The 27,449-nt window shown below is 42.6% G+C and overlaps 2 protein-coding genes and 1 long non-coding RNA gene across 6 annotated transcripts in view; 1 reads left to right on the top strand and 2 right to left on the bottom strand.

Annotated features, from left to right (window-relative positions):
- The window catches only part of LOC121094877, a 42,580-nt gene extending 35,175 nt beyond the window's left edge, over positions 1-7,405 (bottom strand). The window contains exon 1 of the long non-coding RNA XR_005829957.1: positions 7,213-7,405. This is a non-coding gene — a long non-coding RNA (uncharacterized LOC121094877). The remainder of the gene's footprint in view (positions 1-7,212) is intronic.
- TRPM5 (transient receptor potential cation channel subfamily M member 5) overlaps positions 1-21,021 on the top strand; it is a 39,559-nt gene extending 18,538 nt beyond the window's left edge. The window contains exons 12-24 of the mRNA XM_040608988.1: positions 1,857-2,002; positions 2,771-2,883; positions 4,365-4,460; positions 6,809-7,067; positions 8,403-8,521; positions 9,058-9,190; positions 11,609-11,783; positions 14,294-14,462; positions 15,123-15,301; positions 16,607-16,739; positions 18,757-18,829; positions 19,859-19,949; positions 20,813-21,021. Of these exons, the coding sequence (XP_040464922.1) occupies positions 1,857-2,002; positions 2,771-2,883; positions 4,365-4,460; positions 6,809-7,067; positions 8,403-8,521; positions 9,058-9,190; positions 11,609-11,783; positions 14,294-14,462; positions 15,123-15,301; positions 16,607-16,739; positions 18,757-18,829; positions 19,859-19,949; positions 20,813-20,913 (1,787 nt within the window). The 3' untranslated portion in view covers positions 20,914-21,021. The remainder of the gene's footprint in view (positions 1-1,856; positions 2,003-2,770; positions 2,884-4,364; positions 4,461-6,808; positions 7,068-8,402; positions 8,522-9,057; positions 9,191-11,608; positions 11,784-14,293; positions 14,463-15,122; positions 15,302-16,606; positions 16,740-18,756; positions 18,830-19,858; positions 19,950-20,812) is intronic.
- A 1,685-nt stretch (positions 21,022-22,706) lies between these two features.
- TSSC4 (tumor suppressing subtransferable candidate 4) lies at positions 22,707-27,449 on the bottom strand. 4 transcript variants are annotated; one of them, XM_040608991.1, is made up of 4 exons: positions 27,324-27,449; positions 26,712-26,838; positions 25,784-25,856; positions 22,707-24,752 (listed from the first exon to the last, which is right to left on the bottom strand). In XM_040608991.1, exon 4 carries the CDS (start codon positions 24,662-24,664, stop codon positions 23,651-23,653), a length of 1,014 nt encoding a protein of 337 aa, XP_040464925.1. In that variant the 5' UTR covers positions 24,665-24,752; positions 25,784-25,856; positions 26,712-26,838; positions 27,324-27,449; the 3' UTR covers positions 22,707-23,650. The 4 variants fall into 4 exon arrangements, with proteins under 4 accessions (XP_040464925.1, XP_040464926.1, XP_040464923.1 ...); XM_040608992.1 differs by having other exon boundaries at positions 27,261-27,408; XM_040608989.1 differs by having other exon boundaries at positions 27,184-27,408.

Below are 27,449 nucleotides of genomic sequence, written 5' to 3' on the forward strand. Positions count from 1 at the left end.
GCAGCACAGGCATTCCTAAACATTCAAATACCACAGAAGGAGGACTTAAAACCCAATCCTTTTGGAAAAATCAGTGTTCCAAGACTGGCCCCTGGGATGCATGGAAGAAATTACTCTCCTGCTGCATGGTGGTATTTTAAGTGTCTGATCTTAGTACAAGGTGTGTTACAGAGACGGGCAAGATAGAACCACCAAAACACTTCCAGGCTCAGAGCAGCCCGTTTTCCTGCAATATCAAGCTTGATCTGTAAGGGCCACTAGAGCAACAAGTTTAAAGGTTTGTCTCTGCTGCTAAAAATAATTCAAGATTACCTCACTCAGAAGAGGGCTAACTGCACTGCAAAGCTGCAGTGAGGCTCAGGCTGGTTTCGCAGCGGACAAGCTGCCCCTCCCTATAGCAGTAAGCACTCAGGTATCTGCAGTGCCAGAACGCTAAGCCCTCTCCCCTTTGCCTGGTTTAAAAACAGACTGCTCCACAGAAGCCTCTGTGCTGATGAGACTTCAATGTAATCCCTACCTGGAGACAGCACTGCTGTGAACAGAGGGCATCGAAGCACACCGACATGGAAATGCAGAGGCTTTTTCTCTCCACTTAGAACCAGTAGCACATCAAGCAGCTGAAGGCTTACGCAGACATTGCTACCTTATTTACACACAGATCACATTTTCCCCTCTTCTCACAGGGCCGTTATTATTTACAAAAAAATAAAAGTCAGGTTCTCTTACAATCACAGGGCTCAAGTAATTTAGTCATGGAATTACAGGGCCTAATCCAATACACAGAAATCTGCTCCTTGGCTTTGGTAAGTATTAGATCAGATCCTCAATTTTAATTCTGGCTCGGATAACACTGTCAATATTAAGTAGAGTGAACATTCTTTAAGAATTGTAAATGCCACATCAGCTGCAAAAGAAAGTTAACTTGATCCTGTCCCCAGCCCTCACAGTATAACAAGGTACAGGCTGGCCTAGGAAAGGTACTGAGATAATCAAGTGAATCAGCAGAACGAAACAGACACGAGAAGTCAGATCTTTGGACTGTTCATCCTGGTTTCTGAGCTCCAGGACGAGCTTCTCTGGAAAGAACTATACCACAACACTCTACCAAGTCTAATGCTATTTTGTGTCAAACAGCTAGGTCTTAAAAACCAAGGGTTTGCTGGCTACGAGCCAAGCGTGAGCTGCTCCTTTTGTTCGGTCCGTTCAGCAGAGCAGGAGCAGCACGGCAACTCATGCGGTTTTGCTTGATCCTGCCTAAAGCTCCCTATGAGGCAGCTACAGACGAGGGACTGTAACAAACACTGACATGTGCCCAAGAAGTTTCTTACACTATGGAAGAACTGAGAAAGAAAACCTTCTCCTTAGATCAAAAAACAACAGGAAAAAAACCCCAAACCACCAACCAACCGACACCCAAACGTGCTAGAAGCCCCAGGCTAAGAAGCAAGTATGCAGGTAGGAAGAGGTGGGAAGGAGGTACCGAGAGATTTACTATATACCTTTTCTGCAAATGGTGGGAATTTTAAAGTTACAGTGATTTCTTTTCACCAAGGAAAAACTGTTTCATCTGCCCTCTGCTCCAACACATGTACACGCATGCATAAAGCCATAGCAAGTTATTATTGTGTCCAGCATCCTTTCTCTCTCCATCCCACCTCCTCTTGGCTCCTCAGGCTCTCTTCAACTACTTCAGCCTTGCAGCAGTCTCTGGTGCAGCAAGGAGCACCTGGCAGTACTCAGGCTTTGCTGCCACCATGCTGTGCCCTGCACACATCACTTTCTTGCCTTACATTCATTTTTCAATTTTTTCTTTTAAATTACAAGATCTGTTTGTCTGCGTTTCCTTCATTTGGCAGAACTGTTTGGTGAATGCTACCACAACAGCAAGGAAAGAGCATTTGCTCTGTTGGTGAGGAAAAGTCAGTACTGGAGCAAAACCACCTGCCTTCAGCTGGCTACAGCAGCAGACGCAAAGTCTTTCTTTGCACACGACGGAGTCCAGGTAAGCTTTACGGACCCCTCCCTCCCCACCTTTACCCCCAGGGCCTTTAAGCATGATGTTGGACATAGAAGACGACAGCAAAGCAACTGCACAACTCCATGAAATGGATTCCCCTAAGAGACATTCTTTGGAAAGGGGACTCTTCCCTCTCCCTACCACCAGACGAAGAGGATATTATACCACATCCCTGACAAAGCAACACAGTTGCCCCTTTCTCCTCCCTTTCATCCAGCTGGCCCACAGAGCAGTGTGCTGAGGAAAACATTTAGCCCTTATTCCATCCTGTGCTTTTTATTCCCTCCTTGCTCACAGAGAAGCATCAGGAAAACACTTTAAAACTGCCTGAGGCATAATGAAGCTGCTCCAAGATGTGAGGTAATTCCTTGTTCAGATTCAAGGAAGAGCTTGCCGATAAATCAAATTACTATTCAGCTTTGCCCTCACAACCCGAGTTCTCTCCACACACACAAAGCTAAATTAAGAGTGATGGTGCTTTTAGCTTGCAGTACCTGACTTGCACTTTCTTAGTACTACAGATGTTGCTTAATTCCACCCGACTTGCTGTTCTTTCCATTGTCCTCTTCATAACTCTTTACATGCTCAACATCTGCAGAAGGACGTGCAGGGTACCTGTTTGCTCTGAAGGTGTGTCTGCTCTTTAGGTTTCCAGAGCATTCACTGTCTTAGGAGCCACAGAACATAAGTGCACTTCACCTGCATGTATGTTTGTGATGTTGAAGCCATCTCTCTAGTTTTCTTGTCTTTCAGGCCTTCCTGACAAAAATATGGTGGGGAGACATGTCTACAAACACTCAGATCCTGAAGTTAGTCTGTGGATTCTGGTGTCCTTTCCTAATCTACACAGATTTAATAGCATTCAGGTACAAGCATAACTATTTGGGTGCAAGAGATAAGTAAGGGATGAAAAAATAAGCCATTTAAAAACCATTCAGACTCAAAAGCATACATAAGCAATATTCCATAAGCAATAAAACCCAGTAATACTGCCTCTGAGTGTCACCAGGAGGATGACACCACCATTAACCAGATCCATTTTCTGTGGAACTTAGTGGTTTGTGTGTCCTATGCTGGCATCTATTCTAATACTTAAAAGATCAGTGCCACTGTTTCACATAGATTACTTCTATTTTGCACAGTCAACAGAAAAACCTGTTGGAATTCTGTCAGCTCCAGAATCTACATAGTAATGTGTAGAAAATCTCCAGATGTATCCCTGTAGGTTTCTAGTCTTGCAGATGCCTGATTCAGACCTCAGTATTTTATCTAGAAAAACAGCCATCAGAAAGCAGTAATATCAGCCGCAAGCCTGGCATCTTACCAAGGAAAACAGCCATCACAAAGCAGTATTATCAGCCACCAGCCTTGATAACCATACGTCAAGCTTAAAAACACAGGACTGACATAAAATGAAATATTTGCAAATTCAATGTCTTATGAGATCTCTTCGTTAGTTTTCTGCAGGCACAGCTTTGGATTTCATGGTTTTCAGCTGTTTGTCACAGTGAAGATGGCTAGAATCTTAGGTTTTCTAGAAAACCTGAACAAACAAAGTCAAAGCTAAAGGGGGAAAAAAAAGAAAGAAAAAAAAAAAGGCAGCAGTCAAGATGCTGAGACATTCATAAGAATCCAGGAACTGAAACTTTAAGAAAACCTCCTAACACTGTGAGAATCATACACAAATCATCAGAATTGGCATTATGAAATATATGTTTCTTAACTGTTAAACTACTTAAAACCCAAGAGGAATACTTGTTTGGTGCTGCTGACTTAAGACTTTCCTTCTGCCAGTATCACTAAAGCTGACCTGCTTGTCATGGCAGTTGCCAGATTCACAAATTCAAGTAATTTAATGTGAGATTTTCATTAAAACTTCACCAAAACATTTATGATTCATAATCAAAGTAAGCCTTTCCAAATTTGTTCTGTTTAGAACAAATTTTGCCACTTTGCCTTGGAAATGCAAAAGTTGACACCATGTTCCCTGCTGCTTCTGGCATTTTCTCTCTTAATTGCTACTAAGAGTAACCAGAAATGGAGCACTGGGCAATTTTCTTCTAGGGTTTGTTTCTGCTCAAATCCTAAGTAATTTCAGGAAACTGAGCATCCTGTTCCATTTTTGTGAAGCATGCCAATTATCGCTTCTCTGAATCTTGTGGATGATTTCAGCTCGAACCTTACAAACTAACAGAATTTGCAGAGCTAAGGATTATACATTGTTTAATAACTTCTCAGTGGAGCAAGTCCAAGATAAGTACATGCTAGCAGTTCTGTATGAATGCCAATTTAGTAGTAAACAATTGCTAACCATCATCTTTCAACTAATGAATTTATTTCCTTACAGTGAGGAAAAGCAACCAAAGGATGAGCCAGAGCCATTTAGAGAGCCAGACAGTTTAGATCCAGAAAGGACTCTCTTTTTTTCCAAGGAAGGAGATACGTAAGTTTGAAACTATTAGTTCATATAAATTTTGTCACAACAAAGAACAGTACACTTCTTGTGAATTAGTGACCAGCTAACGATTTGAGGCAGCTGAAGAACCAAGAAAGTCGTTACTCCTCAGAAAGTGCTATGCCCTCTTGATTACTGCTGTTGTTGCTCTCTAAAAGGAATACAGAAAATAAACAGGGATGTATAATTGTTTTAAGGAGACACAACTTGTTCTGAGCAGGTAATTTCTACAGAACAAGGAACCTACTTAATACCTGGAGAATCAGAAAGCATTTCCTGAGGTTCCCTTCAGCCCATGATGGCTGATATATATTGGATTTGGGAACTAAGCCCCTATCAGGTTACTGAGCTGAGAGAAAGAAGGTTCTCTGCAAAACCTTGTATTATTTGAGTGCATCACTACATACTTTCTATAAAGGCAGCAGCAGAAATACCTGCAAACATCAGCACCTGGGAATTTTACATTAAAATCAGCTTCCCATCATACTAGTGCTCTTTATTTATATTGTAAAAGATGGGCCCTGAGGAACCCGAAGTACAACAAGAAAATGTAAAAGTTAGAGGGAGCATTACACAAATGGGTAACCGAGCACAAAGATTTTTTCAGTTGCTTGTGATCATTCACAGATCTGTGATTTGGCACTTCTGAATCCCACTGTATACCTCTGCCACCCACTCATCACCAAAACCTGGAATGCCACAAGGACTTAAGGCAGCGTAGGAACACTTGATTAGCACAAAGTCCTCTTAATGGCTAAATAGCCAGTGGTATTAAGCATACGCTTTTAGGTGATCTAAAGAGAACTTCAGAAATACACAAACAACAGTAGCAAGGAAGCATCATCCAAAGAATGAAGTGTTGGACCAAGTCAGAGTTTTTAGGTTCCGGTTTTACCCCTGACATTTAACTGCTGGTATATTGGAGAAAATAGTTCTTCTCTCACCCTCCCTAACCTATAAAGCAGGTGTAAAAACATCTGCCTCTTGGGAGCTATTTGTAAACATATCCTGAGTGAAGCGTGGTTCGGTCATTACATTGTGCATTCCAATTGCTATTAGCAATCTATTTTAACAAAGAGTCTCCTTCCCAGATCTATTTCAGAATCTTACAGTAAAGCTGCAATTATCTGTTTATGATATTAGCCTGTTACCATGGGAATGTATCTTAAAATGTCATTAATTGGGAGGCAGCAGAGTCAGGCACACAGAAGACACTGGCTGTGAGGAGAAACTTTTCCTTGTAACAAATGTATTTAATAATTATCAAAAATGCCAGGGGAAGTTAAAAAAAACCCAAAGAGCCATTGTTTATTTTTTGGGAGGTGAAACTGAAAACATACCCTAGTGTGCCCATCCTTTGTTAGAGATCACACCTCTCAGAGTCAGAGTCACAAAATTAAAGATCCAATAACATCCCTAGCTTACACAGGAGAGCAATTTATGTGGAAACAAACCCTCACGCTAAGATCAGATTGCTATCTAATATGGGGAACTTGCATCTTCTGCACAGGATAATTTCCATTTGCAATAGATAGCACTTCATGTTCCAAAACACAGCAAGAACAAGTGTAGATATACCGGTCAAATTTCCCTTCAGTTATCAAAATACTTGTGTAATTCCACAATAGTCAAAGACAACCTTAATAAATAATTTATGAGGTCAATGTTTTTTTGCTAAAAGGCTTCTATATTACTTTTTCTGCAATTTAATCTAATAATAAAGGGCAAGATGCCAGCGCTTACAGTTGTGTAATGAACTAAACCATTCCTTCAGTAGTTCTCTCAGAATTCAGCAAGGATAGTCAAGAAACACAGGCTTCGTATGACCCAGCACTTTTAAGACTGGGTCATGAAGAAGAATTGTTTAAAGTCACGGCAACAAGAATGCCTGCATGCAAAAGCCACAAGAAATTTTCAGAGCCAAAATATTCACAAACTGACTCACAAACTACATTGGCCATTTGGTTTTCTTTCAATTATTTAGGATGATGAAGAGCAATTAGCCTACCACCACCCTCTCCTTGTGTATTTGCAGTGTTTGTACTACGTGCAGGAACACAATCAAGTTACAAATCAAATTAGCACAACAAAACTGAAATAACAAGAATATGCATTTAAGCCTGATGTGACTTTATTTTTTCAAAACCTTCTTTTCCACTTGAAGTATTTCTGCTGCGGTAATGATTGCTCTGACTTCTACAGCCTTTCTCCTTGCCACCCTCAGTACCTACATGTTACTATACTACAAGAAGCTTTATATAGACTAATACCAACCCTATTCCCATGAGCTAATTCTAGGAAATTATCACCAAGCCTGTATTCTTTTTGCTTTGCAGAGAAAATGGTAAACTGGAAAAGCAGAACCCTTCCGAAAGCACAGCATGGGCAACATTCACATTTACTCGGTGGAGAAAGTTCTGGAGTGCCCCTGTAACTGTATTTATGGGGAATGTTATAATGTACTTTGCTTTTCTGTTTCTATTCACTTACGTCCTTTTACTGGACTTTAAACCACCTCCACCTAAGGGTCCGTCTGCTAAAGAAATTATACTTTACTTCTGGGTTTTTACCCTGGTCTTGGAAGAAATCCGACAGGTCAGTAACCTACAACATCTTAGTAATAACATAGTAAAACCTGAAGCAATATTTTGAATATACTTACAACCTTGTAAATCTGTACAAGCTTGAAGATTTCAAGTATCACATGCTGTTTTGCACAGAAGAGCGATACAGAACTTACCTTCTCCATAACACTGCCTCCCAGAGCAAGCTCTTCACATAAACCTCTAGCACCACCTCTGTTTTTCCATCCTGCTCCAGCTGTAGCCACATCAAGTGGTCTTCTAAGATTCAGGTGCCCTTCATTTTGCAAATCCCTCCCCAGAGATTTCACTCCCCAGAACTAGGCCCTCCCACCACAAATAACATAAGTTGGAAGTTATATTCTACACCTGGAAACATCTTTTCAAGAGATTTTTCCCTGCTGGGGACTGTTTAAAAAACCAAATAAATTAATTCAGATCGTTTGTGTTTTTCCTAAAATACATCTGAACTCAAAACATTAGCAGCTCTCTTTTTGGTTTGCTTTTCTTAAAAAAAAAAACAAACAAAAAAACAACCACCAACAAAACAACTAACCCTCAAAAACCCCACACCACAAAACCAAAACCCCAAAAACTTGTCTTATTACTCTCCCAGTTACTGGCTTTAGAATGTCCTCAGCTCAACAACTGAAATAATGTGTGAACAATGGTGCCAGTGTGTTGCCAACAGTGGGTGCATAAAGCTGTCCTCTTTAGACACAAAAAAGCAGTTATAAACATTTACTCTGGAAGAACAAACAGTTGTTATTTAAGCAATAAGGACAGTGATGGGGATCCCAGTTTCTTACAATTTATGTGAAATTATGCAGCAAGGCCATAACAAGAGGAGGACGCGGAAAATATTTGGATCAAATAAAATTTCATTGTAAACCTGTAAAACCTGAAGAGTGCTAGGCTAAAACCCAGTTCAGAAACGCAGCTCTTGGCCTAGATAATCAAATGCACACTCACTGACAATCCCAGCATACAAATGCCAAATCTGTCCCTGCTGGTCAGACAGCCCTGTCTAGAAACTGAACTTTGACTGGAAGTCGTATTGTTTAACAGCCCAAATGCTGACAAAATCTTAAATCAGGCCTCAAAATTCTTCAGGCTAATATTACAAGAATAAAATGATTTGATTTTTTTTTTTCTTTTCCATCCAACTTTTGTGTTTTAAAACAGTAAACTGAGCTTATATTTTCAAGCTTTTTTTCCTATTACACTAGAAATTTGGTTTTGCTCTTTGCGGTGAAAGAGAAAAAGGAAACAGGTAATACGTTAAAAATCACAGTGAATTAGTGAAACTGGGAACAGATCAATACCAATGATTATTTCTCTTTTTCAGAGTTTCTATACAGATGAGGACACAAATTTAATGAAAAAATTTAAACTGTATGTGGAAGATAACTGGAATAAATGTGATATGGTGACCATCTTCCTCTTCATGATTGGGGTAACTTGCAGGTATGGATCTGTTCTATGTGATGTGGTCAGCATCAGTAGCCAGGGCTATGTGTGTCAACTGACAGGAGAGTCTCATGCATGTGAGGGCAGGCTGACATTTACTTTTCTAACCTTTGAGACATGTTTCTGCAATAAAAGCTTCTAAAATTCTGCAGAATCATAGAAGTACTCCAGAGACCACAAAAAGACATACTGGTATATTCAAACACATGTACAGAAAAGCTCTGCTTTTTTTGGTCGGTTGGTTGGGTTTGGCAATCACTCTTACTGAATGTATTTTTATTTTTTATTTTAATAAATCCCATTGAAGCCAAGACAGAGAATATAGTGTCCCTCCATCTTTTGGCTATTTCTCATCAATGTACAGACATTCCTCTTATAGGCTTATGCAACCACAGCCCTGAAGCCCTTGCCTTTTCCTAGCTAGGCTGTGCCTGGAAATTGAGTTTCGAAAAAAAATTAAAAAAAAATATTTGAGAAAATACTTCTCGGCAGTGCTTGCTGAGATCTGATATTTCGTTTCATGTGTTCTGCAGGATGCTGAACTCGACTTTTCAAGCTGGCCGTACAATACTTGCCATTGATTTTATGGTGTTTACACTTAGACTTATACATATTTTTGCAATTCACAAACAACTTGGACCAAAGATCATAATTGTTGAAAGGATGGTAAGTGTGCAGTCTCTCTCAGATAAATACTTGTGCTTTCTAAAAAATGGAGAAGAGGAAATCTTCGCTTTACAAAGGAAATCTGTTTGTAATCTATCTTTATTTTTTTTTATTTTTAAGGCTTGTCATTTTGCATATATTCCCTTATTTATCATGAGTATTAGATGCAATGTTTGCAATAAATCCTTCAAGAGAGCTCTATAGTGTAGTAAGTTGGTCCCTATTTACTAATCCTTGTACCTTACCTAATCATTTATCCTCAGATCTGACAAATGATGAGTCAAGTGCCTTTGACTTACTGCTGTTCCTCCTACTTCATAAGCTGTGTGCATTCAGAGCAAAGCCCTCAGACAGACGACTGTCCATTTAACAAAAGGCAGGGCATTTACTGAATGACTCTGCTCCACTTGGGGAAATAGATTGTTATTTGCAAGAAATGTGGGGGGAAAAAAATCTGTGAAAAAAGGATACCTGCAAGTTTCCCACAGGAGTTATTCTTACTTATACTCTGTAGCTCCGAGTTACAATGAAAACATATTAGTGTTTTGTGTGCATATGTTGGAAGATGTTGACAAAAGATTTTTATTCATTACCACTCTCCTGCAGGAAACGAGACATTAGGACTACAGTTACTGTGGTTGGGTATGTGTTGGTATGTTGAAGTAGCTATTTATTTAGGCATGTTAATCCTCTAGGCCAATTAGCTCATGATAACTGATTAATAAGAGTTCATCTAATTGTAAGTGCTATTACAGAATTTACAAATATTTGATTTGTGACTCACAGCAGAGCTCAGTAAAAGCCCTACAGTCTAAACAAGCCTATACCTTGAATAAACTTTACTACCAAGCTATTTGGTTTTGTCTACAAATGCAATAACTGGAACTGTAACATGACATTTGCTTGGAGTAGCAAAAGGGTAAATGGCAAATAAATATTTGTTCTTGAACATTATCTAGCTTACAGCATTAGCAGACTGTTATTGTGAGAGAACAAGTCAGATCTACAGCTCCTAACCCTTCCTTGCTGCATACAAAGCTAAACCAGGGCCTTGAACAAATATGGTGATGTGTCTACCATGTTCACATCTGGAGTTATATGACACACAGATTAAGAAGACGCAGATAAGGACCTAAACAGCAGCCTAGACAAAACCATAAAATAGGACCTTTCATCTTCCCCCCATCCAAGCCAACACAATGCCTTAGCTTTGGTAGTTCCGTGTTGAATCTTACATCAAGTGAAAGCTGCTTCAGTAAAAGATAATTCTTGAAAGGTTTATCAAGTGGGTTCAAGCAAGATCATTTCCCTTAGTTAAACAGAGAAGCAATCTAAGATTGTCTGTTACCGTCTTTCTCCTTTTTGACCTTGCTACAGAATTGCTGAAACAAGGCGGCAGCTGCTAAAATGGCAGTTCAATGCCAGAACAGTGCCCGTGCGCAGAGACTGCAGACTGGAAAAAAATACGTCCAGTTTTGCCACCACTCTCTCTTAATGCTGATACCATTATAGTCCTGCAGCACTGCTAAATTTTAAGTCATCCAGAAAACAGAATAGATTGGTCAGAGTCAGAGACACATCAACTATGCCTTGCCTGGCTTAGATACCATGTTTCTTATTGAACTCTAACATCCTGGAGGTCTGAAGTGCCTATGCTTTTGGGTAACTGCACAATCCAATAATCTAATTGAAATGAATCTACAGTCCCTTAATGAACTCTGTCTGATTAGATGGGAAAAGGATGAAGTGTTCCTCTTCCACCAGGGAAAAAATTATTGTACTTGAAATACATATTAGTTTGTTGTGTGGGTTTTTTTGAAGTAAGTGTTTTAGGATTCAATTACTTTGCTTCTGTAGAGAAACACAATGTTTAAAAGCAGGAAGTCCTGAAAACAATCCCTAAGATGCATTACTTGGCTTGGAAACCCAAGACAGAAGCTACCTGATCCTTGCAGCCTTCAGTGTCTGCTGTATCGGTGGTTCGGTATTCATCAGTGAACACCGGCTGTACTGGGATGCACCACTGCTGCAGCAGAACTCTTGTAATTCACAGTAAAGCAGTCGATGGTACTGTGAGGTCTCACAAAAAACCCTGCATTTAATAGATCCACTTAAAAGATAAAATGTGCTTTGTTTTTAAATGTTAGATGTTTGAAAAACAAGGTTTTAATTTAAAAAGTGTCTTTAAATGAACTATCAAAGAAAAATGCTGCTTACAGTCCAAAAACGATGATGACAGCAAGGTCAAGAGAAGAATTTGTGCATGGAACTATATCCTATTCTACCCCCTTTAATGTAAAGGAGCTTGTAAAGAAACAGTATTATTTGAGCCGTTTTCATATAGAAAGACTACCGTTCCTTAACTATGCTATTACAGTCACGCCTCCTCCTTTTCTCCCCTCCCCCTCTCTTTTTTAGATGAAGGATGTCTTCTTCTTTCTATTTTTCTTGAGTGTGTGGCTTATTGCCTACGGTGTGACAACTCAAGCTCTACTTCATCCTGATGACAGACGCGTAGAATGGATATTCAGAGGGGTGCTTTATCGTCCCTACCTTCAGATATTTGGCCAGATTCCACTGGATGAAATAGACAGTGAGGAAATTTCTGCCCCCCCTAACCTGGCCATTTTTGAATGCAGGCTTCTGACTAGAGCATGGAATTCCTTCCCAGTATTGTTTCTTTTTATAGTGTCTTTTTTATTATTATTATTAAATCTTTATCCTGCAGGCCAAAGCTTTCTACTGTGATGTAAATAGTGTCCTTGCAGAGAGGTAACGTGCACTGTGGAATTACAGTAGAGCGTAAGGGTTATCCCTATTTAGACAACCTGTCTGAAATATTCACACAGGTACTTGCAGTTTTAAAGGCTGGCACACCTTTTTTCACTTCAATCCATTTCCGTTCAGTTTAACCTCAACCCAGATAACGCTGTGTAAACTGAAATAATAGCATGTCTGTACATTTTGGCAGTAGTTTAATGTGACGGTGTTAAAGCAGTACAGCTCTGCCCCTAAGCAAACACTTATGTTTTAGAATTAAATATTCCTCCAGAGCATTTATTGACTCTGGAGGTAAAGCTGTTTAAATCAAGTAAACCCAGTAATTGCATATATGCAATATTTCAAACAAAACAACATAAAAATAATCACAAGACACAGAAAAACTTGGACATAAGAGTTCAAAGGCAACATTTCTGTTAGGTAAGCAGGTAAAATACAGCACAGGTCATCTCTCAAAGAAGTCGGAAGTAAGGCCACAGCATTTAGCTAGAATAACAGTGCTAAATATCAGTGGCAATATTCAAGTAGGATTCAAACTTCAGGAACCAAAAAAAATCCCATAGATGAAAGCAAACGAGTAAGCATTCTTAATGTTCACTCTGCTTAGTAAGAAAAAGCTTGTGTCTTAGAAAAGCTAGAAAAGTCTGAATGAGATGAGAGCAGGCATGTGATTCATCTCACTTAACTTTAAATGCCTACAATGTAAGCATGCAGAGCACAACCAGTCACTTTTTTTTTCCATTAAAGTAATTGGAGAGAAACAAGTATTTCTGGAATAGGATTAATCTCATTTGGAAATAGGTCAGCTGTAGTATTCCCTAGAAATGGGTGTTTCTCTCCATTGAGACTCCAAAAGGTGTCTTCACCTGGGTAAATAACTGGTTAAAAGACAAAGAAAAAAAGGATTAATTACACAGCCAGCTTCCAGAAGGGAGTCATTTGTCCTGGGGCCCTCTGAGGCTTATTCCGTTTAACATCTTTATGAAACATAGGGAAAGGAGATTGGTAATGAGGGGGACTAAATTTGCTGACAAAACAACATTATTGGATAGTGAAGACTAAAGTTGATGCCCAAGAGTTGCAGAGGACCCTCAAAAGTGCTAGATCATCAAATTAAATTCAGTGTAGATAAATATAAGGTGATGCATATGGTGAAAGCAGTCCCAGCTGTGGTGAGCCTTGATATAACTGCATGCTCTAAGGAATATGATCATGGGGTTATCTGTGGCAGTGGGGAAAAGAATTATTAGTGCAAAGATGGAGAACAAAAAGGTAACTACCATTATGCTACTCTGAATTTGTGCAATTAATTCATAGCCGGAGACAGGATACGGGGCTAGACCTCTAGTCTGATGCAGTAGAACCATTCTCAACTAACCTTGACTGCAAGCTCAGATGTCCAAAGTAGTTTAAATTTAGACTGAGGACCCCCATTCCCAGCCTCTGCTGAGTGTTCTCCACTAACACAGGCACCAGCACAAGGACGGTGAAGACACAAGTGCGTGGGGGAACACAACTGCTAAATACTCAAAGGTGGTTTGGCTTTGGGAATGCGAAACTAGTCTAAAAAGGATACAGCCTTTTCCCTACAACCCCCCTCTGCTGAATGGTACTAAAAAGCCAGCTGGGACAGCATCTTGCCACTGAATGAGCAGCCAAGTTCTGGGGTCTGTATTGTCCCAGGGTTGCAAACCTCTTGCACATTAAAGCAATGTCTCTTCATGTACGTGACGATTTCGTTTTCACAAAATTAAAGACATTGGATAATAGTTCACATAAACAATCTTTCAACTACAAGAATTAGCTTAGTAGCTCAAGCAGTCAAAGAACTGTCCTTCTAGGGTTAGGAGAGTCTCATATTTTCAGTCCTGCTAGTAGTAAACAAGAGCAGTACATAAGTACTGCCACAATATTGGGTTTAAGCTTTTAATGACTGCAAAATATTCAGAACAAAATTATGTTGCTGTTTATATGCAGCCAAGATTAAATCTCCTTTTAATAGTCAGTATAACTATTGTCCTTGATTTGTATCTTAATAGTAAAAGTACTAAATATATATATCCATCCATGTCATAAAGGACAGAGTTCTTAAAAAAAACCCCATGTTTAGAGTTATTAATTCAATTTTTATTTGTATTGAAATAGCTATGAAATACATTTCTTCAAACTTCAGGAGCAATTTGTAATTCTTGTCATTTTTTTGTTGAAAGTCAGAGATGTCAGATTTTGCTCACCAAAATGCAAAGCTTTTGTCTTCCCTCTAAGAAATACACGTGGCAGTAGGATTTGTCAAAACTATTATTTCTCTATCTTCCTTTGCAGCATCACGAATGTATCCCAAGAACTGTACGTTTAATCCACTTCAGATTCTGCAGGAGAACTCTCCATCGTGTCCTAATAGCTACGCCAACTGGCTTGTCATACTTCTGTTGGTCATCTTCCTACTAGTCACAAATGTTCTCCTTATGAATCTCCTGATTGCTATGTTCAGGTAAGAGTGATTTCAGTAAGTGTCAAGACAGAGACGGCAAAGGTTTAACTGAACGCCCATATTTACTACATTGCTGTTGGCCCTTCATTTTGGAATGCACTAGCAATTTAACTAATGAATTTTATTCAGGGACCTATAGGTAGGCTTCTGTGATCACAAAGTTCTTAAGTTCTCATTATCCTTACTGTAGCCACATTAAAGACAAGAGGAAAAGAAGTCTATTTTACTGCTAAAAATTCAATTAAACCTTCATAGAAGGGTCTGGATCCCTGGTTGTGCTGCAGCACGAGTCTGCAATGCAAAGCAGCTGTAAACTTGGCAGACTTGACCGTGAATGATCTGCACACAGCAGAAGTGCTTGATGTCAGCACGGCTAATAACGATTCATTTGGGTGAGGAACTGATGTGGCACGTTTGTTGATCTTGCCTGAATAAAAAAAATCCACAAGCCTAATGTATTTTTAAATATTTGTAAGACTGCAACTGCGATTATTTTAATATCCAAGAATTTGCACAAACTTTAGATTAAATTAACGCTACTTGCTGAGCTTGCTGTTCTTTTTTTAAAGTAAACGTAGAACTAAATTTTGTAGTAACAAGCTTTAGCTTGTTGCAGTAAAAATAGTTACATACTGTTTTTTCTCCCCTCCCCAATTACAGTTACACTTTTCAAGTTGTTCAGGGCAATACAGACATCTTCTGGAAAATGCAGCGCTACAACCTGATTGTTGAATATCATGGCCGGCCGGCCTTGGCACCACCATTTATCATTATTAACCACCTCACTCTGGTTCTCAGAAGAATCTTCAACAAAATGGAACATAAAAAAGAACATCTGGGTGAGTTGTTAACAAAAATCTAGCAACTGAAGACCCTGATGCTCTCCTAGGACATGCAGAACAGAAGAGCAATTAAGATTGCCTTAAGCCAAGAGTCGCAGTTTATTTTTAACAGAGTGCCAGGAGAGCACAAATGAAAAATTAGGCTTATAATGTGTACTATAAACGATTTCCCACAATGCATTTATTTATGCACCACAGTTATTGCAACAAAGGTGTTGATATAAAATGGGTTAAAGGGATTTGATTTCTGCAGAGATAACAATGGATAGGTTTAATGAATAGTTATTTCATTTACTCCCAAATTTTAATAATTATTAAGTACAAAGAACTCTAAAAACATATACAAAGTCTAAAAATCTGCTAGGATCAGTGGAATTTCCCAATACAGAGATGCAGGGAGAGAGAGCATACACACTTAGAAAAATGGTGATCCCTTAGAAGTTATAATTGAAAAGGCTGATTAAGTTCAGATAATTATAGAAGGCATTTTGGGGCTTTCTATAGTAATGGCAGACTTGGCCCATCTAGTTTGTGTCTGATAATAAGCCTCTCAGCCTGCGCAGGCTGATAATGGGCTTTGGAGCAGAACTGTTGCCAGAGCAGACCAACTCCAAGCCCTTTGACTAAGCTCCCTTTCAGACACGCTCCTTGTGGCTATCAAAGTGCACTGCTGTGGGTTCTTTAAAAAAACCTAAGAATAAAAATTCTTCTTTTCCTCCAAGAAAGCAAGTACCGACTGCTGAGGTTATAGATTCAGTAGTGGCTGGAGCACGCAGCAAGTGTGCCCTCATCCATCTTCAGGAAGACATAAAACTAGTAGTTACATTTAAGATCTGTGAAATTGATGTCTGTTGTTGGCTTGGGCCCTTGACAACAACAGCAGGCCTTATGCTTAGAAGTGGAGGGATTTATTCACATCTTGTCCTTCCTATTTATAATTGTTCCAATAAAGAAGCTTAGATGATAAAGCACATCTGAACATAAATCTCTGCTCATTAAATACTTTGGCGCTGAAGTATGCCAGAAGTCCAGTAAGGCTGTAAGTGAGTTTAAATGGAACCACAGAAATCGGTCCGTGCTGTTCTTTAGAAAATTCAGGAGTCACATCTGACTGCAAAAACCTCTATTGCCTTCCACCACAAGAAAAAAAAAGTAGGAAATACTTACTTTACACTGCATTTTCACAACATGACAGTCCTACAGAGGCAAAGGGCCTGCATTTTTCTTTAGCACAGCAGCCTTCCATTACTAGTGTAAGAGAAAAGGAAGTAAAATATAATTCTTAATTTTTTTTCCCTGTAGAAAGAGATCTTCCAGTTGGCTTAGATCAAAAAATCATAACGTGGGAGCTGGTGCAAAAAGAAAATTATCTTGTAAACCTTGAACAAGAAAGGAAAGAAAGCAACGAAGAACGGCTGAAGGCCACATCTAATAAGTATGTTATTCTGACCCACAATAAGTGTACCTTGCAAGTCTTCAGCTTTGAAGGAGATAAAACTCTCAGGTGCTTGTAAAACTTCTCATATGCAGAGTCCAACTAGAGTGCAGTTAGGAAATATGCAGTCTGTGACAAAACGTGAGAAGCCAGCACCACTACAATATTGGAAGAGGTTTTGGCACTCAAAGTATGCACAATCACAGACCTGCAGGCACCAGCCGAACCTGCAGCCAAGCTCAATGAAAATCATAGTTGTGAAGAACCGGTGGAAGAACAGAAGAGTTCCTTCGCTCTACTGCAGTGCACGTACTTCCATTCCTTGTAGGAATAAGTCACAGGCTTCTGAATGGAAGTTTAAGACATCTTGAATTAGCCCCAGCCCACAGATGCAGAAAACCAACTATTTACAGCTTTATGGCACAACACTACAGTTTGCCACAAGAAATTAATGATATTTGCTCTAAATTTAATTAAGAGTCTCCATTTAAACAGTTCTCAAAATATCTCCCTGCTAGGAATATCACTTAAATCGCTTCAGTAGTCTAAAGAAGTAGTCCTAAATTATTATTATGCAGAGGTTTACTCCTTTAAGAGAGACACAAAGTAGTTACATGCAGGGAAAACAGACACATGGGAGGCAACACTGGAAGCCAGACAGAGAGGCACTCCTTAAAGAAGCTTTTAACACCTGTTTCAGCTGTTTCCTGTTATGATGAAACCGACTTCAAACCGGCACGGCGCCTGCGGAAGTTATCATAGTAAAAAAGTTCCAGGGAGATGTTCTTGTGCTGTCTGTTTTCCTCCGGTGCTGCTTTCAAAACAAACCTGTCTCTGTCTAATGCACGGAAGAGCTGGAGAAGCCGGAGACCGGCACGGTGTACTTGAGTGTGTTCTTGGAAAACACTCTTCTCCCTCTAATCTACATAAACTCTTTAATTCATAATAATATGAATTACTATGTTGGTTTAAACTTTATTTTCATAAGCAGATCACTGACAAACCTAAGGAATGAGAGCTCAATTGTTGAGCTGAACCGATAAATATCTGCCCAATTGCTTCCAGACAAAGGGCACAATTATATTCGTTCGTGCATTGTAGATGTAGTTACCACTTGGAGCAGAAATGTAAGACCCAGTCGGGCTTCACAGTATTTTGGGTTTAGCAGAGCCGGAAAGAGACTGGGAAAGGTTCCGATGAACACCGCGAAACCTTCTGCCTTTGCTGCCAGGTGGTAGCAGCGCGCATCTGAAATCCTGTGAAACCCGCCAAAAGTGATTCTTCGAACTTTGCACTGCACCAATCCCCAAACACATTAGACCCACCCAGCAGCAGCTTTTTCACCCAAATGGAATGTAACCTGTTAGAGGGAAATTTTGAAACAGTAGTTAGGACAAAGCAGAGAGGGATTTGAGAAGCTTGTGGGGAGGAATAAGAAGAGGTGAAGGACACAAAAAGCATGTGGACAGTTTGGAGGCACTATATGGAAGATCTCTACATAGTCCCTTTGGGCTGCATGGAAAAAGGGATTTGAATGTCAAGACAGTTTCCAAAAATGAAACCTCATATAAATTGTAAGTGGCTCACCTCCCCCGTGTTGATGCAAAATCTTGTGGCCTCAGTTCTCACACCAGGATTGGTTCACACCTGGTACAGGTGGGACACGAGTGGCCGGAGGCACAGAGCCAGACCTCCGGCTCCTTCCTGCCCTCCTTGACTCCCGCAGCGGCTGGGCCAAGCAGTCCTCACCAGGAGCTGGACAGCCGCTGTAATCTGTCTGAGCTGGAGTCCCTGGGCAGCAGGTGCCTGAGCGTTCCCGAAATGCCGCTTTGCTCGCTAAAAACTCGCAGAAACATCTCAAAAGGACAAAATGTGTAGGGGGCTCTGGGATGCTGCAGCAGCACAGAACTGCCAGCAAGGGTTTGTACTGGTTCCAGTAAGCCACATGGGGTCCACGCTTTAGGATTTCTTCTGAGGCCTTGCCTTCTCCCTCAGCACGTCTGCTTTGTCTCCACAGAGTGGACAGTTTGTCTAAATATTTCAGTGGATTGAAAGAACAAGAAAAGCGGTTTAAAGTTCTGGAAGTGCAGGTAGGTAGTAGTTTTATAGGCGCTCATATCAGCTGTAGGATTTCACCATGTTTCTCTCATTTAATGGTGGGTTGGCAGACCCTGATTAGGGCTAAAGGGAGGGAGAAATGGATCGGTATTATGGTTTCACTTCCCTTAGTTTTCTCTCTGGTGAGATATATATATATATATATATATATATATACGTCAAGAAACATTTCTGGCCCCGGTAGAAAGGGGCATACAGCATTTCTTGCTTTCTGCTAGTCTGCTTGAGAAGTGTTCATTCTCTTCATGAAGGATGCATCTGGAATGAAATGCTTCTTCATCTTCCCCCCTCCATCCTCTCCTTCTCCCAACATTTTCTTTATTTAAAGCTGCCCACTTGGAAAATACCCATATTCTGTCTGATCTGACCGAGACTAATCTTCTTGGATATCAGGTTTTCTAATTTTCTTAGATACCAGATACCAGTGTCTCAAAGGGAAGTGTCTAACATACAAATGTGAAATACATAATAGAAGGAAACCCTATCCTGAGCTTTTGATGACAAATCCCTGAAATATAAACACTTTTTTAAAAGTCTGAAAATGCTCGGCATTACCATGTGCCACACAGCACAACCGTTACTGTTTTCTTTGTCCCTAGAACCCTCCAGTGTAATTTTGGCCTCACTGAAAGTTTCTTATCTTAACACTTCCATTGTAGTTTCCCTCCCCTTTCTTATCCATTTTATGGTTTCCTGAAAAAAATCATGCTATTCAGTGAACAATGTTGACACCAAATGCAAATCCCACAGGAACACACCAGAAATGCTTTGATAAGTTTCTGCCAGCTTGAGATAACACAATATACTCACAAAAAAAGGGAAGGTATTTAGTGCAAATCTTCTTCCAAGGCAGTTCAACTGTTTCTTTAAAAAAAAAAAAAGAAGAATATGTGGTATCTATGATGCTGCTTTAGTCTGCTGCCTCAATTATCTTTCTTGCAAATTTAAGAACGGATGGAACACTAAAATTGCTGATGTAGAAATCCCTACCTATTTTGTAGATTTGCTACTGTACAGCTGTTATCTCCTCCATGGCTGAGGCTTTAACCAAAACCAACCTCTTGTGCAACCACCCAGCTCCAAACTACACAAGTAAGTATTGAAAACAATCATGGAAAAGCTAATTAATACAGCTGAACAGTTAAAAAAAATGCAAGGGGTGAGGGGGAGACTGGAGAATCACCACAGCAGGAGGTACCTGGCGATAACGTCAATATAAGCAAGGAGTGCTTCAGAGTGAAAAAATTACCTTTTTGCACAATATATGTAAAAGCTTTGGGGAAAGGACTGGTGCTTAGTGTGGGTCAGAGTGAGCCCACCTGACCTTCAGCGTGTAAATAAGGATCCATCGGCCACAGGGTTTCTTGAGAGAATCATCTTGGGGGTTTCTGGAGCCGACGAGCGAGACTACCAAAGTATTAGCAAAACATTTAATATGGATAACAGTGATCATTAAAAATAAAACGGAGCAAGACTCCTACTTGGTTTTAATTAACACAGCTCGTTTGCCTTCAGAGCTGCAACTGCTTCTGTCAGCTAAGGATCTTGCCCTGTAACCCGGGGCTCCCCTGTCCAGAGTTTAGAACATTAGAGACAAGAGCAGGCCATTCCTCAGGCACTGCAGGATATCCAGCACAATAAAGATTCTGGATATTCTTCTCAACAACCTGTTTCAACATCTACCCATCTATTGCGCCAAAAGCCCTCCAGACGCCCGGAGCCGAACACACACACACTGCCTGGGGAAAAGCAGGAGCTGGACACTCAGCCAAGCTGCGGCATGGCAAGACCTCAAGTCACTCAGACTCAAACTAACCTCAAACTTGACTTAATTCTGTTAGAAGCATATAAAGCACATTTTTTTAACATTTTAAAGTTTCTTAAGCAATTACTATCGTGTGGCCCTTGCCCTAAGGCTTCGATAAATAATCATGCGCCTTTTGCAGCCCCGTTAGGTGTGACGAATGCCAGCACAGAAGTGCCTTTGCCAGAAAGGAGCGAAAGAGAAGAGCGCGCAGAGGAGTCTGAGGCTGACATCACATACATTGATAATTAAATGTTATTCTAATTTCTTCTGATTAGACCTGTTGTCCTGCTGTAGAAGTAAAACCCTCAGCTCACAGAGGCCTGGCCCAGCTCTCGCAGGCCTCACACCAGCACTGCCAATGTCCGACGCTCCTGAGGGTTTCTTGGGCTTCCCTCCTGCTCCTGCACCCTTGGCCCTTTCTCTGAAACTCCATTCCACAAATCACACCAAAAACTTTCTCCTCCAGGATAATTTTACCACCTTATTTGCTAAATACGATCCACCCTCCACACCCCGACAACCCCAACCCGCTGTCACCCCTGTCGAGTCCCACACGTGGCTGCACAAGGGACAGTCCCTTTGGAGGGGCCATCGCTTACCCACCGCAGCCGGCTGCCCCCTTGGCCGGGCAAGCACACGCCTGCTTCCCAGCTGCTGGGAAAGGAAAACCAGGAAGTTCCCAGAGGAAAGGGCTCGGGCTGCGGGGCTGCCCTAACCCTGACAGTTGTGGGATTCTTGCAGCCCCCCCGACTGCACTCACCACTCCTTTGCTGGCGCTCCCTCTCCAGGGCTCAGACACCCACCGGCACCCAGGCGCGCTTCTGGTTTCACTTTACTTTTCTCTCCCAAAGGCCAGGGGGGAAAGAAATCACTTAAAGAGACTTTAGAGCAAGAATGTTTAGCAAGAAATTCCCTAGGAATTTCGACTGACCGTCACTTGTTACCAGAAGCAGAAAAAAAATAAAACCTCAGTTCTGATAAAAAACCCTTCCAAAGTGAGTCTCTTACTAGTAGATATTAATTTTGTTATGATGCCTTCATAAATGAGGCATTTGTCCAGTTTATTCAGCTGTGCCCCAGGCCTGCAGCCCCATTGCCAGGGCAGGAGCACCCTTCACCCCCAGCCGGCAGCAGCTGTAAAACCTCCCAGTTTGTACCCAGCCACACTTTTTGTTCGGCTGTAACACACACCCTACAAGTGGCACGCCCTGCTCCCCGCACCAGCCTCTGCTCCAAAACAGCTACTATTTTAACTGCAATCAACACGTTAATTATCTGCAGGAAACCTAAATCTATCCGTTTGAAATTGTTGTGTCCCACTCACAGGCACTGGAACAACTGCAGCGTTTAGCAGGGAGCTGGTGAATCAACGTGCATCAAACTGTACACCCCTAACAAAACACACTCAGCTTTGAAAATCCAAGGGTGAACGTGGAGAGCCGGAGCAGCGTTACTCGTTTCACACCGTTCTCTCCTTGTGCTGTCAAATGCTGCGTCTGTTTGCGCAGGAACGCCCCAAGGGTTGGGCCCCACCAGCCGGTTACCGGGAGATGCCGACCCCCCTCCAGGGGAAGCCATCGCCCTCGGAGCGGCAGAGGTCACCAACTGAAGCAGCAACATTCCACTACACTGTTATAAATACTCTGTCGGGGCTGGTTAATTTAGAACACTGGCAAAAAAGTGTCAGTCCAAACTGACCTGCACTAATTTGAATTTCAAATCATATAACCTTTCAAAGAATTGAATTTTCCAACCTTATTTCTAAAATTTATTAATGTTCTGTGTGAAAACCTATTATATTTGACATTCATTACAATGTGATGCATCCTATGAGGTGATTTTATATATATATATTTAAATGATCTAACATCTTAAACACACCAGGTTTAGATTCTAAAATGTAAGACTCAAGGGAGAAGTTACCCAATGGTAAGCTCGGAGTAGCTTTCCACAAGATCTTCAAGACAATTCTCAAATCAAATCAACTGATTGTTTGTTAAAACTCCCACAGCTGCATTCATCACACGGCTCAGATGAAGAAATCAAGCTACAACTGCAAGTTTATTGAATCCCAAAGTACAAAAAGTACCCAGCGGCAGCATAAGCCCCGCACTCCCAGCGCACCCACAGGCAGCCAGCACGGGAGCAGCACTGCCGGCACACATACGGGTGTGCAGGCCAAGAATCGCCCGCCTGAGGCAGAGCTGCTGCCCAACTTCACAGCAGAAGCTGTTGCAAGTTCTGACCAACACCAACACCCAACGCGGTGAGATGCCACTGAAGCCACCCTGAACGTGTCCCCACCAGGATGCACCCACAGTTGTACCCCTCCGCAGGAAGGGGTTTAAAATCCTTATTGTGTGATGCTAAATAAGGTAAATATTAATCCAACGTTTAAAAATAATACTGGGTTTGCCCATTCCTACTTGGGCCCTCCAGATCGCAGCTGGGCGCTGTTGTTCTTGCACCCTCGATGGTAAGAGAGAGGGATGTACTAAAAAGCAAAGGTTTTCCTGCCTGGGACGGGGCCAGGAGAAGTCACATCTAGTGGCAGACTAGGCTTTATTTTCATTGCTTAAAAATCTCTACTTAATGAGCTCGTCACCTTTGTTCAAAGGCTCTACAGGATTTGGGAACAGCTCTAGACACCGGGGTTAACAGGATGCCTTGCAGCCTTTTAGCCTACACTTCTTCCTTGGCCTCTTCAGCGGCACAGCAAGCCCCAGGCGGCTGCTGCAGCAAACAAAGCACACCTCGTGCTCTCCTGCGAGGATGCAGCTATCCCGTGCCCAGATGTCTCCCAAATAAGAAGCCTGGAGTGTGTTTTATCCAACAATGGAAGGTGTTCTTGGCGGCTACGATGCAAACCATGAGACAAAAAGCTATCGCAGGGTTTCCAGACCAGAAAAAAATTCATCAGAGAAAAAAACCAAAATACATCCAAAGGCAATACAAGTCCTTGGATGTCTCCAATGTGCTCCATCCTTCAGGACTCCTCCTCCTCCCCTTCACCGTCTACTTTAGGCCGGAAATTTTTCCTATTCTTCTTCTTACTGCAATGGAATCCAACCGTTTCCACCAATGGCTCTTCATCTGCACCACCAAACCTTGCACCTTCTGTACTGAGGTCCCCTGGCATCACACACTCCTCCTCCTCTGTCACCTTTCCACTCCCACCACCCAGGTGCCCCAGCTCTATCTTATCCTCCTCCCTCAAGTCATCAGTCTTCTTCAGACATTTTCCTTGCAGATCTGTTTTCATGTGTTTCCTAGGATCCTCCCCTGCGGATGTTTTCTTTTCCAGTCCATCAACGCCCCTTTTTGCTGGTTTGGTGAAGACAATCCTCCCAGCCCCACAGCTGGAAGGGTCCTGGTTGAAGTACGGGGTGTAGCCATCTTGTTTCTCCCCTCTTTTCTTCAAATCCTCTAGAAATTCCATGGCCACGGCCTTGTTAGCCTGGTCACTAGACTCTGAAACACCATCCAGGCTGTATTTGGTCCAGCGCTCTGGGTGTGCCACGTAGTCAGGCACGGCAGGAGAGGCTCTGGGAGCCTGCACAGCTTTGGCTTGCTTTCCCAGGCTTTGTGGAACGTTACCTGAGGCTGTGCTGGGAGGCAACGGACGCTTAAACCTCCCATCAACAATGTTATCTTCAGGCATCGAGGGCACAGACAACTTGGCTGCCTCTTCCAGACAATCAAAAATGCTCTGGCTACGGAGAGAGAACGTAGAACTCATGCCCCTCAGATGGAAGGGCTGGACAGGAGATCTGCGACTGCTGTGCAGAGAGTCGGGAGTCTCCCTGGATCTGTAATCCCCATCATCTACAGATGGCTCCTCAGGTGATATCGTATCAACTTCCGCTTCATCCGCTAACCCCAAATCATCGGAATCTGAATCGCTGAGCGACGCTGTGTCTGAGGGCAGAGTGCCTTCATAGTCCGTGGCACCACCAGCCACCAACCCCCGAAAGGGCTCGCCTGCATCCTGATCTCCCATCGTCAAGCTGTCACTTCGCTGGGGCCTTTGGTGCAGGCCCAGGGGCAGCTGCAAATACGGTTTTCCAAATGCCCAGCGAGTTCAGTGCCTAGAATACAAAGGAGCACAAAAATTCAACTGTAAAATAAGGACCAAGTATGAGGCTATGCCAGCAAAATAAATACTACTGCAATATAACAGGCAGCTGTACTTCAGGGATTCCTGAGCGATTTAGCTTCAAACAAAAACATTATTTAAAAAACGAATGCACGTTAAAATTAAAGACTTACACAAGACTCAATACAAGAAAACTGCACCACATACCAAATTTCATTAAGGTTACAGCAGGTCCAACTACTAAAAGATGGGCACAAAGTTTCTGAGCAAATCTGAACACCTCATAACTGTCTTACACATCTTCCAAGGGGCAGCAACGACCTCCCCAAATGACACCTCTCATTTATGCTGTATAAATCCACAAAAGCACATCCTAATCTCTTGCACTTTCTTTTGGCCATTGCGATCCTTTACTGTGTGAGCCACTGTACCTCCTGTTGCAATAATCATCATGTTCTACCTGTTACAAAGGACGCTACGACTGAGATCAGCAGCAGAGAAGCCACAAAAATATCGGGGCTACAGTTTCAGGATTGCTTTAAAGTGACACAATTTAAAGCTCCACTCCTCCCTTGGGTTTAAGCTCTCACGTCACTACTAGATTCCTAGAATAAGAAGACAATCCAGCTCAAGAAATCAATCCCACCAGATTAAAAAGACTAATCACACGTGCCATGCTTGTGCATAGAAACAAGAGGAGGATGCAACGAATGGTCTGTGCAAGCCAGCCCTTCAGTTAGTAAAAAGGCAGCATGATTTGAAGCCTGGCTTCCAGCAGCAGCTGCAATACCTGACTTGCTCTGCCACCTGCTCAAAGGAACCTTGCAGAAACAAGGCGGCTGGCAATCACACTTGCTAGGCAATCAAAATAAGTCTTGGCAAACACGCACTGCAGTTCAACTCACCAGAACATGAATTACAGAAACAGTTCTAATGTATTATTAGAATAAGCTCAACTATCTAATTATAGGTTCTTCTGAAACGATGCAGTAAACAGACATGGAAAGTCTGTTAGTCACTCACTTTCTCCTGAGACTGAGTCAGCTCTCCCTCCTGAGGGTCAGTTAAAGCCACCAAAGATCTCTGCACTTCCACCCTAGAAAACAAACATTTCCATCATGATACTGGAAATGCAGTTTTAAAGTGAGTTTTAAAAATAATTCCTTCCCCCTGAATCATCCAAAGCTGCAGAACAGTTCTAAATCTGACACAGACTCATGCTGGTCTAAAAGCCTGCAGATACTGCTGGATTTCTGGCAAAAGAACAAGACGCAGCCCAGCGAGGCACGCACTACCTTATTTACTCAGACTCCACATTCACACCACCAACCCTATTCTGCAGAACAGAAGAGAGGTTTAAAAACATTAAAACTGTAACTTGCATGTGCAGTAAACCATTACCAGATGAACAGTATTAAATGCAGCTAAGAAAATATAAAAATAATAGTTACGCACTGCAAACAGTAAGTGCTCCTAATTACCAAGACCCTATATAGATACCACAGAGTTGTTTTCAAAGAAACATCATATTCACAGTTAGGAGACAGATCTTCACAAGGCACTAAAATGTAAAGGAAACATCTGAGGAATTCGACAGAGTGCTGTATTCCATGTAAACTGTCTTTGACAGGGGTCTGATGACTGCTTCTGAAAACTGTCCCCAGTGTAACCCCTAAATGGGAAATAATCATCTGAAAACCACACATTCTTCTTAGTTTTGTAACACATAAAAAGTAATGACTGCAACCCAAAAGATACATTGAAGCACATAACTGACTAAAATCGCTGCTTTCAGATGGCAGCGTAAGCTTGCATGACGGGCTGTGAACCAGGGTACCTCATCTGAGGGCTGTAACACAGAAAGGACACATTTCGCTCCTAAGGAAGAGGTACTCCAGCCTTGACAGCATTAGCAGCTAAACACAGCGCCCTTACAGCGCCCCAGACTCACAGGTGCGTTAGGGTGAGGTGCTGGCAGCACAGCTCAGATAGGATGGTGTCTCTCGGGATGGGCACGTCCCCACTGGACTTTTCCATCCTGGTCTTACTCAAATACGCTCTGCGCGTCTTCGTGCGGCCTGTGAGGAAAACAGAGGCCCCAGTCACGCCGGCCCAGGCCCACGAGCAACTCGCCACAGACGGCCCTACAGCAAGGCCTGCCGGCACCGGCGCGGTCCCTGGGGACGGCTCAGGCCGGGCAGCGCCAGGGAGGGCCGCAGCCCCGGGGCACGGGCTCGCAGCGCCGGCGGGCTCCCGGCCCGGGGAGGGGGAAGCCCCGGAGCCCACGGCCTCGCCCAACGTCCCGGCCGCCTTGCATGGCCGCCCGGGGCCCTGCTCCCTTCCCCGGGCCGGGACCCCGCCGGATACATCCCCCCGCAGGCCTCTGCGCCCCCGGGGGCTGCCACCCTCCGCTGGCCCCACACCTTCCTCCTCGACACGGGGGCGCCTGGGGCCACCCCACCGCCGCTCCCGCTCGGCGCCGCCCCGGGAGGCCGCCAACCTGCCGCCGTCCCAGAGCCCGCAGCGCGAACCGTTGGGGACGCGGCAGGGAAGCGGCCCGTACCCCGAGACGGCGCGGGCCCGGCGCCTGCTCGCAGCGGCCGCCCGCGCTTCCCGCCGCGGGGCACGCCGGGACACCGAGTCCAGCCGGCCGCTCCCAGCAGGCAAAACGGCGCGGAAAGGGCGGGAA

The sequence above is a fragment of the Falco naumanni genome, chromosome 10, assembly GCF_017639655.2.
Source record: "Falco naumanni isolate bFalNau1 chromosome 10, bFalNau1.pat, whole genome shotgun sequence".
Classification (NCBI taxonomy): domain Eukaryota; kingdom Metazoa; phylum Chordata; class Aves; order Falconiformes; family Falconidae; genus Falco; species Falco naumanni.